At 41.4% G+C, this 16,633-nt stretch overlaps 1 protein-coding gene across 1 annotated transcript in view; it reads left to right on the forward strand.

Moving 5' to 3' along the window:
- ccdc13 (coiled-coil domain containing 13) overlaps positions 1 to 16,633 on the forward strand; it is an 84,171-nt gene that overhangs the window by 15,111 nt on the left and 52,427 nt on the right. Inside the window, exons 3-7 of the mRNA XM_043690811.1 lie at positions 7,594 to 7,733; positions 8,991 to 9,077; positions 10,534 to 10,653; positions 11,734 to 11,838; positions 14,866 to 15,036. Coding sequence (XP_043546746.1) covers positions 7,594 to 7,733; positions 8,991 to 9,077; positions 10,534 to 10,653; positions 11,734 to 11,838; positions 14,866 to 15,036 — 623 coding nt within the window. The remainder of the gene's footprint in view (positions 1 to 7,593; positions 7,734 to 8,990; positions 9,078 to 10,533; positions 10,654 to 11,733; positions 11,839 to 14,865; positions 15,037 to 16,633) is intronic.

The raw sequence follows: 16,633 nt of genomic DNA on the forward strand, positions 1-16,633 counted from the left end.
TGGTGGAGGCTGGTACAATTGCAACATTTAAGAGGCATTTGGATGGGTATATGAATAGGAAGGGTTTGGAGGGATATGGGCCAGGTGCTAGCAGGTGGGACTAGATCGGGTTGGGATATCTGGTCAGCATGGATGAGTTGGACCGAAGGGTCTGTTTCCATGCTGTACATCTCTATGACTCTATTACTGACTGGTTGAAGAGGCTCCGTAAATATCCCAAATCCCCTAGTGATGGGAAAGTTTAGCACATCAATGCAGAAGATAAGGTTGAACCATTTTCAGCCTGAATTGCCATCCATCTCAGTCTTCTCCAGAGACCTACAACATTGTGGATACCATTTGAACCAATTCAGTTCGCTCCATGTCATATCACTGTGGCATTGGATACTGCAAAGGCTATGAACCCTGACTACAACCCAGCAATGTTACTGAAGAAATGTATTCAAGTTGCTGGGCTCCAGCCAAGCTACCCTAGTATAGCTTTTCCAACAATATGGAAAATTACCCAGGTGTGACCTGTCCACAAAAAACAAGATGTATCTAATCCTGTCAATTACCGCATCATCAATCCACTCTCAGATATCAGTAATGTGATAAGAAGATGCTATCATCACAGTATCATCAGCAGTGTCATCAAGCAACATTTGCTTAACAATGTCCTGCTCACTGTTACACAGATTGGGTTCCACCAGGGCCAGTTCTGACATTGTTACAACCTCAGTTCAAACACAGATCAAAAAGCTTGAATTCCAGAGGTGAGCTGAGAGTGTTTGCTCTTGATGTCACAGCCACATTTGACCAAGTATGGCATCAAGGAACCAGAGCAGAACAATAATCAATAAGAATGAGGGCAAACGTTCCACCTGTTGGAGTCATACCTGGCATGTAGGAGAATGGTTGTAGATATTGAAAGTGATGAAGGGCTTTTGCCCGAAACGTCGATTTTGCTGAAGCTCCTCGATGCTGCCTGAATTGCTGTGCTCTTCCAGCACCATTGATCCAGAATCTGGTTTCCAGCATCTGCAGTCATTGTTTTTACCCCGATATTGAAAGTCAGCCAGCTCTGCTCCAGGATATCTTTGTAGGCATTCCCAGGGCATTATCAAATGCCCCACCATTCTTAGCTGCTTCATCAATGATCTTCCCTCCAGGTTAAGGTCATAAATGGGGATGTTCACTGATCATTGTGCAATGTTCAACATAATTTGCAACTGCTCAGATTTTGAAGCAGTCCATGTCCAAGTGCAACAACACCTGTGCACTGTCCAGGCTTGGACAGACAATTAGCAAGTAATATTTGTGCTATGCAAAAGCCAGATAATGACAATCTCCAATGAAAGGGACGGGGAGAATCTAACCATTGTGCCTTGATATTTAGTGGTATTTTACCATCACTAAATCCCCATCAGTGAGTGTTATGTCAGTGTTTGGCAGAGTATTGAGGAGGATTCTGAGAGACAGGATTTATAATTATTTAGAAAACCACAGTCTGATTTGAGATAGTCAGCATGGCTTTATGTGGGTCAGGTCATGCCTCACAAACCTTATCGAATTCTTTGAGGATGTGACAAAACATGTTGATGAAGGTAGAGCAGTGGATGTGGTGTACATGGATTTTAGCAAGCTGTTTGATAAGGCTCCACATGGCAGGCTCATTCAGAAAGTAAGAAGGCATGAGATACAGTGAAATCTGGCTGTTTGGATACAGAATTGGCTGGCCCAAAGAAGACAGAGGGTGGTAGTAGATGGAAAGTATTCAGCCTAGAGCTCGGTGACCAGTGGCGTTCTGCAGGGATAGGTTCTGGGACGTCTGCTCTTTGTGATTTTTATAAATGACTTGGATGAGGAAGTGGAAAGGTGGGTTAGTAAGTTTGCCGAAGACATGAAGGTTGGTGGAAATGTGGATGGTGTGGAGGGCTGCTGTAGTTTGACAGGATGCAGAACTGGGCTGAGAAGTGGCAGATAGAGTTCAACTTGGAAAAGTGTGAAGTCAATTACTTTGGAAAGTTGAATTTGAATGCAGAATAGAGTTAAAGGCAGAATTCTTGGCAGTGTGGAGGAACAAAGGAATCTTGGAGTCAATGTCCATAGATCTTTCAAAGTTGCCACCCAAGTTGATAGGATTATTGAGAAGGCTTATGGTGTGTTGGCTTTCATTAGCAGGGGTATTAAGTTTAAGAGCCTCATTATGCTGCAGCTCTGTAGAGCCCTGGTTAGACCACACTTGGAATATTGTGTTCATTTCTGGTCACCTCATTAAAGGAAAGTTGTGGAACCTTTAGAGAGGGTGCAGAGGAGGTTTACCAGGATGCTGCCTGGACTGAAGGGCATGTCTTGTGAAGAAAGGTTGAGGGAGCCAGGGCTTTTCTTATTGGAGAGAAGAAGGATGAGCAGTGATTGATAGAGGTGTATAAGATGTTGAGAGGCATAGATAGAATTGATAGCCAGAGAATTTATTCCATGGCGGAAATGTCTGTCATGAGGAGGGGTAATTTTAAGGTAATTGGAGGCAGGTTTTGGGGAGATGTCAGAGGTAGGTTCTTTATACAGACAGTGGTGGGTGCATGGAATGCACTGCCGGCAGTACAGCACGGAAACAGACCCTTTGGTCCAACCCGTCCATGCCAACCAGATATTCCAACCCAAACTAGTTCCAACTGCCAGCACGCAACCCATATCCCTCCCAAACCCTTCCAATTCATATACCCATCCAAATGCCTTTTAAATGTTGCAATTGTACCAGCCTCCACCACTTCCTCTGGCAGCTCACTCATACACGTACCACCTTCTGCGTGAAAATATTGCCCCTTAGGTCTCTTTTGTATCTTTCCCCCCTCACCCAAAATCTATGCCCTCTAGTTCTGGATTCCCCCAACCCAGGGAAAAGACTTTGTTTATTTATCCTATCCATGCCCTTCATAATTTTGTAAACCTCTATAAGGTCACCCCTCAGTCTCCGATGCTCCAGGGAAAACAGCCCCAGTCTATTCAGCCTCTCCCTATAACTCAAATCCTCCAACTCTGGCAACATCCTTGTAAATCTTTTATCTCTATGCTCACATCTAAATCATTTATATAAGTGACGAAAATTAGAGGGCCTAGCACCGATCCTTGTGGCACTCCACTGATCACAGGCCTCCAGTCTGAAAAATAACCCTCCACCACCACCTTCTGTCTTCTACCTTTGAGCCAGTTCTGTATCCAAATGGCTAGTTCTCCCCGTATTCCGTGAGATCTAATCTTGCTAATCAGTCTCCTATGGGGAACCATATCATAGTAGAGTCAGATACATTAGGGATATTAAGCGACTCTCAGATAGGCACATGGAAGATAGTACAATGAAGGGTGTGTAGGTTAGTCTGATCTTAGAGTAGGATAAAAGGCCGGCACAACATCAAGGGATGAAGGGCCTGTACTGTGCTGTACTGTTCTGTGTTCTATGTTTATCAACATCCTGGCAACTATGATTGACCAGAAACACAACTGAACTAGCCATGTAAATACTGTGGCCACAACAGCAGGTCAGAGGCAAGGAATCCTGAAGTGAATAATTGACATCTTCAATCCTTAAAGTTGCTTTACGATTTACAAGGCACAAGTGTGATGGAATACTTCCCACTTGCCTGATTGCATGCATTTCTAAGAACATTGAAGAACCTTGAAACTACCCAGGACACAGCAGCAGCTTGATTGGCACCATGTCCACAAACATTTGTCCCTTCACCACTGACAATCAGTAACAACAATATTTACTACTTGTAAGATTCACTGTAGAAATTCACCAAGGCTTCTTAGACAGCACCTTACAACCCACAATCGCTTCCATCTAGAAGGATAAGTGCAGCCAATACATTTGAATGCCACTACCTGCAAATTCCCCTCCAAACCACTCATCATCCAGAATTGGAAAATAAACAGCTGCTCCTTCAGTGTTACTGGGTCAAAATTCTGGAATTCTTGTTCTATAGCATTATGGGACTATATATGGAAAGACTGTGGTGATTCAAGAATGCAGCTCACCACCACCTTCTCAATGGCAACTAGGGATGGGCAATAGGTGCTAATGAATTGAAATAGCGAAGCAACCTGTGAATGGAGGAGCAGTGAGCAGTTGGTCATATACTGGCAATGGCAGAGTTACAAGCTGATGTGCCTGCCAGAGACCAAGCATAGAGGAGGAAGAGAGTGGTGACTGAGAACCAGGACTATATTTTGCTAAGACTAGGAAAGGGAAAGGGGGGGGGGGGAATGTGATGAATCCAAGTTCCAAATAATAATAAGTGTACATTATAAATCTTCATCACATTAGTAATTGTCTGGATAAAATATTCCAGCATTTTAAATGTGCGATGGAAATGGATTAGCTGTAACCTCAGTAATCTGGAAAGTATGTTTCATAAGAACATAAGAAATAGGAGCAGGAGTCGACCATCAGGTCCACACACCACCTTCACCATTTAATAAGATCATGGCTGATCTTTTTGTGGACTCAGCTCCAGTTGCTGGCCTGCTCACGTAACCCTTAATTCCTTTACTGTTCAAAAATCTACCTGTCTTTGCCTTAAAAATGTTCAATGAGGTAACCTCAACTGCTTCACTGGGTGGGGAATTCCACAGATTCACAACCCTTTGGTTGAAGGAGTTCCTCCTCAATCAGTTCCCATCTTCTCCTCCTTATTTTGATGCTTTGCCCCATTTCTAATTTCACCTGCCAGTAGAAACAACCTCCCTCCTTCTATTTCATCTATTCCGTTCATAATTTTATATGTTTCTATAGGATCCCCCTTCATTCTTCTGAATCCCATTGAATAAAGTCCCAATCTAAGTTTCCCTACACAGCGACATGCTGCAGTTTTTCATTAGAGCTTTGAAGAATCATCTAGACTGCAAACGTTAGCTTACTGCCTCTCCATGGACACTGCCTGATCCGCTGTGGTTTCCAGCATTGTTTGTTTTCAGTACAGATTCCAGCATTTGCAGTCATTTGCTGTTACTTAGAAAATAATGATGTAATTGGGTAGAATTAGCGTGGATTTGTTAAAGGAAAGACATGTTTGGTAAATATTTTGGAGTTATTTGAAGATGTTAATTATAACTCAGATAAAGGAGCATTAGAGGATGCGGTGTCTTTGGATTTCAGAAAGGTTTTGATAAGGTTACCACAAGGAAGTTAGTAAACAAAATTAGAGCACTTGTGATTGGGGCTAATATAATGTATGAATTGAGAATTAGTTAACAGACAGAAAACAAAGAGTAGGAATAAATGGATCATTCTGAGGATGACAGTTCTGGCTCAAGGATCATTGCTGAAGCTACAGTTGTTCAGAATCTATATTAAAGATTTGAATGTGTGGACTGAATAATATTTCCAAACTTTCTGATGATACAAAACTATATGTGTCATTGTAAGTTATGAGGAGAAAGCAAAGAGACTATGAGGAGATTTGGACCAGCTCAATTAATTGTCAAGAGCATGGCAGATGGAATATAATGAAAATAAGTGTGAAAAAAGTATTCAATATTTCTCAAATGTTGAGGAGTTAGGAAGAATTGATGTTTAAAGGAACCTTGTTATCCTTATTCATGACTGACCAAACACCAGCACACAGGTGCAGCAAGCGATTAGGAAGGCAAATGATATGTGGCCTTCATCACAAGGATACTTGAGTAGAGACAAGATGTTTTAATGTAATTTGTAGATTCTTAAGGTGCCACACCTGGAGTCGTGTATTCAGTCTTGGTCTCCTTATCTAAAGAGCTGGATTAAAATTCTGAAACTATCTGCCCATCAGCACTGTGGGTATCCCTACACGCCAAGGACTGCAGTGTTTAAAAAGGTAGCTCACCACACCTTCTTAAGCACGATTAGGGATGTTGTATAAATGCTGGCCTAGCTAATGATGCCCACGTCAATTGAATGAATTTTTTAAAATGCTTGCCATGGAAGGATTACATCAGAGTTTCACCAGCTAATCCCTGCGATTGTGAGATTATTTTACGAGAAGAGTTGAAGGGGCCCACATTCTCTAACATTTCAAAGACTAGGATCTCATTGAAACTTTGGGGCGGCACGGTGGCACAATGGTTAGCACTGCTGCCTCACAGCGCCAGAGACCCAGGTTCAATTCCCGCCTCAGGCGACTGACTGTGGAGTTTGCACGTTCTCCCCGTGTCTGCGTGGGTTTCCTCTAGGCGCTCCGGTTTCCTCCCACAGTCCAAAGATGTGCAGGTTAGGTGAATTGGCCATGCTAAATTGCCAATTAGGTGAGGGGTAAATGTAGGAGTATGGGTGGGTTGCGCTTCGGCGGGGCGGTGTGGACTTGTTGGGCCGAAGCGCCTGTTTCCACACTGTAAGTAATCTAATAAAAAAAAACTTACAAAATTCTTTGGATGTAAATAAGATGTTTCTCCTGGTTGCTGAATCTAGAAACAGAGGTCATATAGCCCATTTAAAATTAAGATGAGGAGGAATTTTTCATTTAGAAAATGGTGAATCTCTAAGACTATGGAAGCTCAATCATTGAACATGTTCAAGGCAGAAACTGATAGATTTCAGGATACTAACGACATCAAGAGATTATGAGGACAGTGTAGGATAGTGATTAGATTAGATTTTTTTTAGATTAGATTAGAAACAGGCCCTTCGGCCCAACAAATCCACACCGACCCGCCGAAGCGTAACCCACCCATACCCCTACATTTACCCCTTACCTAACACTACGGGCAATTTAGCATGGCCAATTCACCTGACCTGCACATCTTTGGACTGTGGGAAGAAACCGGAGCACCCGGAGGAAACCCACGCAGACATGGGGTGAACGTGCAAACTCCACACAGTCAGTCGCCTGAGGCGGGAATTGAACCCGGGTCTCTGGCTCTGTGAGGCAGCAGTGCTAACCACTGTGCCACTGTGCCACCGTGATGTTGAGGCAGATAATCAGCCATCATCTAATTGAATTGTACAGTAAGCTCAATGCTCTGAGTGGCCTACTCCTGCTCCTGTGCTCCTAAGCATCTTGACTTCATCCACCCATTATGAATTCATAACCCTTAATTCCCTTTCCTGACAAAAAAATGTGCTGGGAATCCCTTGAAGGCTGCAGTGAAGGGGACAAATTGAAGACAAGGGAAGAGTTAGTTAGGTGGCACGGTGGCTCAATGGTTAGCACTGCTGCCTCACAGTGCCAGGCACCTGGGTTTGATTCCAGCCTCGGGCGACTGTTTGTTTGGAGTTTGCACATTCTCCCTATGTCTGCGTAGGTTTCCTCTGGGTACTCCGGTTTCCTTCCACAATCTAAAGATGTGCAGGTTAGGTGAATTGGCAATGCTAAATTGCCCATTGTGTTAAGGGATGTGTATGATAGGTGCATTAGTCAGAGGTAAATATAGGATAATAGGGTAGGTGGTGTACATCTGGTGGGTTACTCTTCGGAGGGTTGGTGTGGACTTGTTGGGCCAAATGGCCTGTTTCCACACTGTAAGGATTCTATTATTCTGTAATAAACATGGCCAATGAATGAGCCAAAGGCAGTCTCTGCAGGCAGCTCTTTGAAACACTATGCCAACTAGCTAAAGTGTATGACTGTGTTGCAGGAACAGCTGGTATAGCAGGGGACGTGGCTGCAACCAAAATTGTCGAACTATCCAAACGGAATCGTGAGCTAACCGTGGAAAATGAGAGCATGAAATCCAAAATCAAGCAGCTGGGCAACAAGTTACAGGAGCTGGAAAAGGTGGTGTGGCTGCTGCCTTCTCACGGAATCTCAGAGGCACAATGAGGAATTGGCAACAATGATATTCAATCTTTCACCCCAGTGTATCAGCCTGTGGGTACAAAAGAAATGTGATATTTCCACCAGAACTGTTCCTCTGACTTAAATAAGGTGCCAGATGGACAGAGAGGTGTTTAGTTATAAATGTATTTTACCTCCACAATAACGGTCATGGTAGCTTATATGTGAAGTCATTTGAGACATCTCATCTTTTCTAAGTAACATAGCCCAGACAAACAACAAAGAGTTTTGTAAGGTTGGAACAATTAGCAATTCCTGAACTAGAGCATGTACTCTGTGCTCCAGGAAGTATTGTTGAATAGATTATTATCCTTGACACCATTACAAATCCAGAGAGATGGATTTGGTACTGAGAGTTAGAAATCTTCTGATATGGCTCTGCCATGAACATAAAATCTGTGGGTAGATGTTGATCTCTGTTGATTCAATCTGTGTCTTTTAAAAATGGTAGTGGGTTTTCTACTGTTGTCACATTGACCAAACAGCAAGGTTTCTGCTAGAAGTACTTCTTGCACTCTGAGTTAACCTGATTTTAAACAATTGTAGTTTGATGTTCAGACTATTACATAAGCATTTCATCCTGAGTCAGATCATTGAATATCAAGTAATATTTGAATTTTATGAGGGTTATGCTTCAAAAATGGCTGCGATTCTGTAATATCTTGACATAATATTGTTGTAGGAATTCTACATTTATATAGCAAAGCTGCGGTATGGCATCAACTGCTTGTACTTGCAGTGGCTACAGCTTGAATATTTGCTTGAAAAGGGCAATTTTAAACTTTGATGCTGTTTCCCAGACCTTATGTGGAGGGTAGTGTTGGAGCCATTGCACTGTCCTTCTTGTACAAGTTGTCCGACTAATTGTAGCTAGTTTATACACCGTACAAAGATAATTAGAGATCAGCTTTTTCATTGTCAATCTTAATGTTGTGGCCTGGACAAATGCCAGAGAAAACCACTATTTCAGAACAGGTCAAAGTTGGTTGTGGAAGTGGCACACATGTTTGTCTCGTGCCATCTCATATAGTCCTAATGTTGAAAATCTTGTTACTCCTTTTGCTCCTGCTGTCAGGTAAATTTGTTTCATAAACTGAAAAAGTGAGAGCACAATGGCCTACTGTTCCTGTCATCATTTTGATATTTAATAGCTGTAACATTTTTATGCCCTCAATTATATTATGGTTGTTTTGATAGCTTGATGCCACTCAAACAGCCAGCACCAAAGAATCATCTGGACGCACCAACAAAGAATTGTCTCCCAGGATACAAAACAGCTCACTGGTCAGTGGAAATAATAAGACTGTGTCTCTCTTACTCTTTTTGCCTTTCCTCTGTCTTTAGTTGTTCATCTTATATGCTTCCTTTATTTCCTACTCTGATGTTACCAATACTTGTAGCTATTGGCATCCCTTCTGTCTGCCCATCTACACCTGATAGAGATATATGAGAATATGACGGCCAGAGATAGGGTGGAAAGAATGTTATTCCATGAGTAGAGAGAGCGCATATATTTAAGGAAAGAGGCAGAAGGCTAAGGGGAAAGTTGAGGAAGAAGTTTTTCATTCAGTCTGGAGCTCACTGCCTAAAAGGTGAAGCTCTTGTAACATTTAAGTTGTATTTAGATGTTCACTTGTGTTGCCTTATCCTCCAGAACTGTGGGCCAAAAGCTGTAAAATGGGGTTAGTGTAGTCAGATCTTTGTGTTACTGGCAAGGACATGATGGCATCTTTCTGTGCTGCAAATATCTGAATTTTCTTCACAGTCATCTGTTACTTTTCTTTTGTTTCTTTGTACTTCTGCATCTCCAGCTGGCTTTTGCACTTTTTTTCGCAAGTTGTTCCCCAATCATCTTCACTTCCATTATCCTGTCCACCATAATTATGGAGATAGATTGGATAAGTTGGGATTGTTTCCCTTGGAGAAGAAAAGGCTAAGAGGAAATATGATTTAAGTTTTCAAATAACTTGAGGGGTCTGGACAGACTAGATGGGGACAAATTGTTTTCACTTATAAAATTATTGAGAATGAGATGGCACAGTTTGTAAGTAATTGGTAAAAGAAAAAGCAGATGCAATGTGTGAAAAAAAGCTTTTCACACAGCAAGTCCTTAGACATGTGGAGGCTGGTTCAGTTGATGGATTCAACAGGGTATTAGTATTAAATGACTAATTGAATAGAAACAATGTACAAGGTCACACTTGAGAAAAGGGCAGAATAATGGCAGGAAGGCACGATGCTTATTCAGAGAACTGATGCAGACACGATGGGCCAAGTGGCCTCCTCTTGCAGTGCTGCTTCACACAACCTTCACTGTCCTTTGTTATCACTCATGCTTGTTATTTTTGTGTTTCCTTATTTCCTTTGTTCTCTTCATGGGTTTTTGCTGTTTTTTCCATTTCCAGTTGCCTTTCTCTCTGAATTTTCCTCAGTTCTATTCCCGTTTTATTGCAGTGCCTTCAGCAGACATTTGAGAAGCTCATTTATTTTATATACAATGGTAATACAGTCACAGATCAGGAAAAGGCCAGGGAAATGCATCCTCCCCAATCTCTCTCTTTCCTTTGTTTTCTCATTTCTGCTGTTCCCATTCAACATGTCGCAATCAATTATTTTCATTTGAATAATTTTTGGCATTATTCACAAAAATTATTGAGAAAACTACAATGATAATCATGATCCTCAATCTATACCTTGGTACACATTGTAATTATATGTTGATTCTGGTGCTTGTTTACAGCAGTCTGACATCCTTGATGCAAAAGCCCTACATGAAAAACTTGCAGCAACCAATCTAAAACTGATTGAGTCTCGAAACCAAATACTGAGTGTCAAACAAGAGTTGAAAATGGCCCACAAGGTATGACATCTGAATTATGGTAAAGCTAGTAATATTGGTTGATTACAACAGCAGGCTCCTACATCCACCCACACCATAGAAATGAGCAAGTTACTGTTACCTGAAATGTTTTTACTTGTCATGTAGGAAACATGTAGGATAGTATGAAATTCCAGTATTATAAACCCATCCACTGACTTCAACTGAGAAGTAGAACTAGGCAGGGTTTAAACTGGCATTGCACTTAAACTTATCAGTTTTCTGAATTGAAAGGGGTGAGAGTTAGGTTAAGGTTACTCCCATATGTAATTTCATTTGAAACTTCATTGCAGCACTGATGGAGATGAAAAATCGGTCTGATGTACATGTTTCAAGTTTCATCAGAACTAGATAAAAGCTGTATTAGCTCTTAAACAAGCGTGTGAAGGTAAAGGATGGGAGGGAGGAAAGGATAAAAAGGTTCCTAATAAGTTGAAAGCCAAGAAAGGGGGAAAAATAGCAAAAAAGAATAATGTTGTAAAGCAAAGGAGATGATGATGTGAAAAGTAGAAAAAGTAAATGTGGGTCTAGAAGAGGTTTAAATGGGGACAGCAAAACCATTGCTAACAGCTGTTGTCCAAAAGAATGGGGGCAGAAGTTTTTTTTTAATCATTCATGGGACAAGAGCTTCACTGGCGAGCCCAGCATTTATTGCCCATCCCTAATTGCCCAGCGGCAGTTAAGAGTCAACCTCATAGCTGTAGGTCTGGAGTTACATGAAGGCAAATGTGGTAAGGATGGCAGTTTCATTCCTTCAAGGGCATTAGTGAACCTGAAGGGTTTTTCCGGCAATTGACAATGTTATTATCTGGAATTGTTGATTTGGGTGCTGAGTGCAGCAAGGCTGCAAAATGCCTAGATGAAAAGTTAGGTGCTGCTCCTCAAATTTGTATTGAGCTTCAATGTAACTGTTTAGGAGGCAGAGATTCAGACACATCAGAATGGGGATGGAGCGGAGAATTAAAATGACTGGCAGCCAGAAACACAGGGTCACAGAGTGTATGGAGGTGCTCTGCAAAGTGGTCACCCAAAATGCAGTGAAGATGTCCTTATTTTTACCAGGTATTAGCTAATGAAGTGGGAGAAGATGTGAATATTCAACATTTATTGAATAACAAGGGGACATGGCGCGGGAGAGCTCAGCAGATCCAAATCTTGCAGAAGAAGGTAAGGCATCCCAATGCAAGTTGTAGGGTAGGGTTGTTCCTCATTTAACTGTGCTGGTAACTAAAATTTTAGTATCTGGGTCGCAACTGTTGGGTTATTTCTGATTCATTGGTATTTGGTAATCTGATTTAGATTAGATTAGATTTCTTACAGTGCGGCCCAACAAGTCCACACCGACCCTCCGAAGAGCAACCCACCCAGACCCCTACACTTACCCCTTCACCTAACACTACAGGCAATTTAGCATGGCCAATTCACCTAACCTGCACATCTTTTGGACTGTGGGAGGAAACCGGAGCACCCGGAAGAAACCCACGCAGACACGGGGAGAATGTGCAAACTCCACACAGACAGTCACCTAAGGCTGGAATTGAACCCGGGTCTCTGGCGCTGTGAAGCACCAGTGCTAACCACTGTGCATTTGGAGGAGGAGATCTGCAATGAGCCAGAACTTTGTCACTAATTTACTAAATGTAACCAAGTCTTAAACCATTGTCTTTCCTAATTTAATTGGAGGAATGTATGTGGTTAAATGTGGCCCACTATTATATATTAATCAAAGATGTTGGTTGAACAAAAGAATCAATTGCACGCTTGCGCTATAAACTGGAAGATAAATTCACTATTTCAAGCAAGGCTGAAATTTATGGTTCTTTTGAACCAGTTTTCCAAATACCTTCCAAAATTCCTTATGCTATATATTGACACCTTTACAGCCTCAGTGCTCACAGCTTCCAGTCCTGTCACTGTGCTAAGTCAGTATAGATTGATCACCTTCATAATCTTTGCTGGGCTTTGAAAGTTTTCTTTTCAGTTATCCTGCATCAAGTATCTTTACATCTCAGACAAGTCTAATTAATTAATATTGGCATTGTCTACCTGTGTACTTGGATTCTCTGGTTTTGGTTTCCTGTCTGTAACACTGATGGTATGCCACTCCCAAATGAGATATGAGAAATAGTATGTCATCTCATAACCAATTGTCTTTTCATTCTTAGCCTCCAATCTCTGTCATTTTTTTTACCTTCTACAAAATTGAGCAGTACCCTCAGTCCTTCCTCACTCCTGCAATCTACACTTTATTAAAGATTAGCTTTGTACTATCAAATTACACCTAATGCATAATCTTTAAATATTTTAGATAGATTCTTAATTACCAAAGAAATGAAATATTGTCAGGAATATTGTAAGAATGCAAAATTGAGGTTAAAATCAATCAACCATGATCTTATTGAATAGCAGAGTAGATTTGAAGGGCCGAGTATGTTCATAATTGTCAGCTGTCGCTCAGTGTTGTAATCTTACTTCTGTGTTAAAAGGTTGTAGGTTTAAGTCCCATTCTGGAAAAATGAGCATTCTCACTGCACTACTCAGGAAGTGCTACACTGTTAGTGTGCCAGTTTTCAGATGAGATGTTAGAATTATATTTGTCTGCCATTTAGGACGTACAGAGGACAGCACGCTAGCTCAATGGTTAGCGTTACTGCCTTACAGCACCAGGACCTGGGCTCAATTCCACCCTTGGGTAACTTTCTGTGTGGAGTTTGTATATTCTCCGAGTGTCTACATAAGTTTCCTCCAGGTACTTAGGTCTCCTCCCATAGTCCAAAGATGTGCAGGTTTGGTGGATTGGCCATGCTAAATTGCCCATAGCGTACAGGGATGAGCAGGCTAAATGGATTAATTATGGGAGAGTGCAAGGTTAAAGGAGAAAGTGAGGTCTGCAGATGCTGGAGATCAAAGTTGAAACTTTATTGCTGGAACAGCACAGCAGGTCAGATAGTCCAAAGATGTGCAGGTTTGGTGGATTGGCCATGCTAAATTGCCCAAAGCGTACAGGGATGAGCAGGCTAAATGGATTAATTATGGGAGAGTGCAAGGTTAAAGGGAAAGGGTAAGAGGGTGGCTCTGAGTGGGATGCTCTTCAGAGGGTCATTGTGGACTCAATGGGCTAAATGGCTTGCTTCCACACTGTAGGGATTCTATGATTCTAAAAGAACCCATGCCGCTGTATAGAAGAAAGGCAAGGTAGTTCTTCCCGATATTCTTGGCATTATTGTCCTTTGGTATTATGACTATGAGACCTTGCGATGCAAACATTGGTTGCCTTATTTCCTATATGACAACAGTTTGAAGGTATGTGTATTCCCTAATTAAACTGCATTCTGCATTTTATTTTTATGCATTCAATAGATTTTGGGACATTTACCAAATATCACTGTTGTCATTTTTGTTTTCGTGAGATTATTGAGTTTGCTCATTCTTTTTTAGAATCAAGCTATGGCTTCACTGTCTTTCCTGCTCACCACTTCCCTCCTTCTCACTACTTTTTCTGAATCTCTTGCACTCCCATTCCCTCCTCTTGCCAAAATCCTCCTCCTCAGTATTTGCTTACAGCGAGAGCTCAGTAGAGGGAAATGGCAAGAAGGAGGGGAGCCGGAGGATCAGGGAAGAAAGAGGCAAGCTGCAGGGTTGGAATATGATGGGGGCAAGCAATAGAAGCGGTTGTGAGCTGGAGGTAATTTGAAAGAGGTAATAAGTTCTTAAGAATTAGTAAGTGGATTTCTAGAAGTAAGTCAAGCTATTCAATAGTTATCAATGTAAAAATTACAGGCCAGGATGTAACCCATTCTAATTAAACATTTTCTTATGAGATAACAATGTCTATTTAGCATATTTTTGATTAGCAAACTTTTTTTAGGAACGCATTAAAAGTGTTAAATGAGGATAGCTTAGTATGACATAAAGCATTTTGGGATGTCCTGAAGTCATGAAGGCCTCTGTCTAAGTTCCAGTTCTTTCTTTCTTTCACTATCTCTATCTGCTGCACATTTTTTAGTTTTTTGATGCTCTGCATGATTGACCTGAGGCAATTCAGCTCACTTTTTCAGTTTTAAAGAAAAGAAACTGCTGGTGACTAGCAATGTTACTGAGGATATTTGAGGTTCGTAATCAGTTTTATTGCAAAAAATATCATTGTGGCATAGTCTATTCTTGCATATCTTATTATTTCTCATGTTTAACTAGATCCAAGAGTTGGTAAGCCAAATGGGGCTAAATAACCAGAAGGGACGGCCATCTGAACACAGTGTGGAAGAGGAAATGCTAGGTATTTCAGGATTGCGGCGTTTGTCAAATCAAGACAAAAATGTAGCATACATTCGTACACTAGAGAAAGAAAGAAAGGAAGCATTGGAAGTAAGTACTTTATAATCTCTGGATAATACAGCACTACCCGTGAGAAATTCACCATTTATTTCCATTCACAAAGGTCTCAAGGCTAATTTCTAAATATCAAAGTCAGAGCTGAGTTGCCCTAAGTATTACGAATGCAGGGGGATAGAGGATGCTGAATTGTTCAGTATACTGTTTGATTTGGTTGTACTTTTCTATCTCTCTTCAAGAATGTTGTAGGATCTTGTTATTTGTTCACACTAGTCAAAACATTGTTCTGTGATATCATAAGCATTCAATTATGGAAGACAAGTAGCAAGTTCTACAAACATTATTTACATTGATGCAAAGATTGTCATGTTACTTTATACCTTGCTCAGCAGGTGAAACACAAAAATGCCACATTTCAAACAGTCACAGTAATTACACTACAGGGTAAAGGGTGCTGTTTGGCTGGTGAGTCAACTCTGAATGGCCAAGGCCATTGCAAATGGAGAAAGTAATGGGAGCTATAGAGAGCCCCAAGCTCCTGTGTAATTAAAAGAAGGAGCAAGGAAAATGAAAATAATATGTTCAAGCCTTGTGCCTTATCAGTCAGCACCTTTTTCTCCTTTAGTATAGATTGTAGCTATCATTTGAAATTTGGTATTTTTGCATTTATCCCAGTGAATAGGAAACAAAAAACTTTGATAGCAGGTATCATTTCAGCAACATTCACTTTACTAATAAGTGACCATTTGTCAACATTTTTTAATCAGGAGACTTAATGATTTGAAATCAGCATAGTGAGTAAAGGAAGGGCATAGCAATGGAGAAAGAATTAGATGCAGAACTGAGGAGCCAAGAGTGTCACAAGGGAAGGGTGAATCTTCTTGACAAATACTAGTTTGCTATTAGAATAAGTAAGCATGAGGCATGGGAGAATAGACAATAGACAGGAGAAGGCCATGCTGCCCTTCGGGCCTGCACCACCATTCAATATGATCATGGCTGATCATCCTTAATCAGTATCCTGTTCCTGCCTTATCTCCATAACCCTTGATTCCACTATCCTTGAGAGCTCTATCCAACTCTTTCTTAAATGAATCCAGAGACTGGGCTTCCACTGCCCTCTGGGGCAGAGCATTCCACACAACCACCACTCTCTGGGTGAAAACGTTTCTCCTCATCTCTGTTCTAAATGGTCTACCCCGTATTTTTAAGCTGTGTCCTCTGGTTCGGCACTTATCCATCAGCGGAAACATATTTCCTGCCTCCAGAGTGTCCAATCCTTTAATAAACTTATGTCTCAATCAGATCCCCTCTCAGTCTTCTAAACTCAAGGGTATACAAGCCCAGTCGCTCCAGTCTTTCAGTGTAAGGTAGTCCCGCCATTCCAGGAATTGACCTCGTGAACCGACGCTGCACTCCCTCAATAGCAGAATGTCTTTCCTCAAATTTGGAGTCCAGAACTGTACACAATACTCCAGGTGTGGTCTCACCAGGGCCCTGTACAGCTGCAGAAGAACCTCTTTGCTTCTATACTCAATCCCTCTTGTTATGAAGGCCAGCATGTTATTAGCCTTCTGCACTACCTGCAGTACCTGCATGCTTACCTTCATTGACTAGTGTACAAGAACAC

This window comes from Chiloscyllium plagiosum, chromosome 5 (assembly GCF_004010195.1).
Source record: "Chiloscyllium plagiosum isolate BGI_BamShark_2017 chromosome 5, ASM401019v2, whole genome shotgun sequence".
Classification (NCBI taxonomy): Eukaryota; Metazoa; Chordata; class Chondrichthyes; order Orectolobiformes; family Hemiscylliidae; genus Chiloscyllium; species Chiloscyllium plagiosum.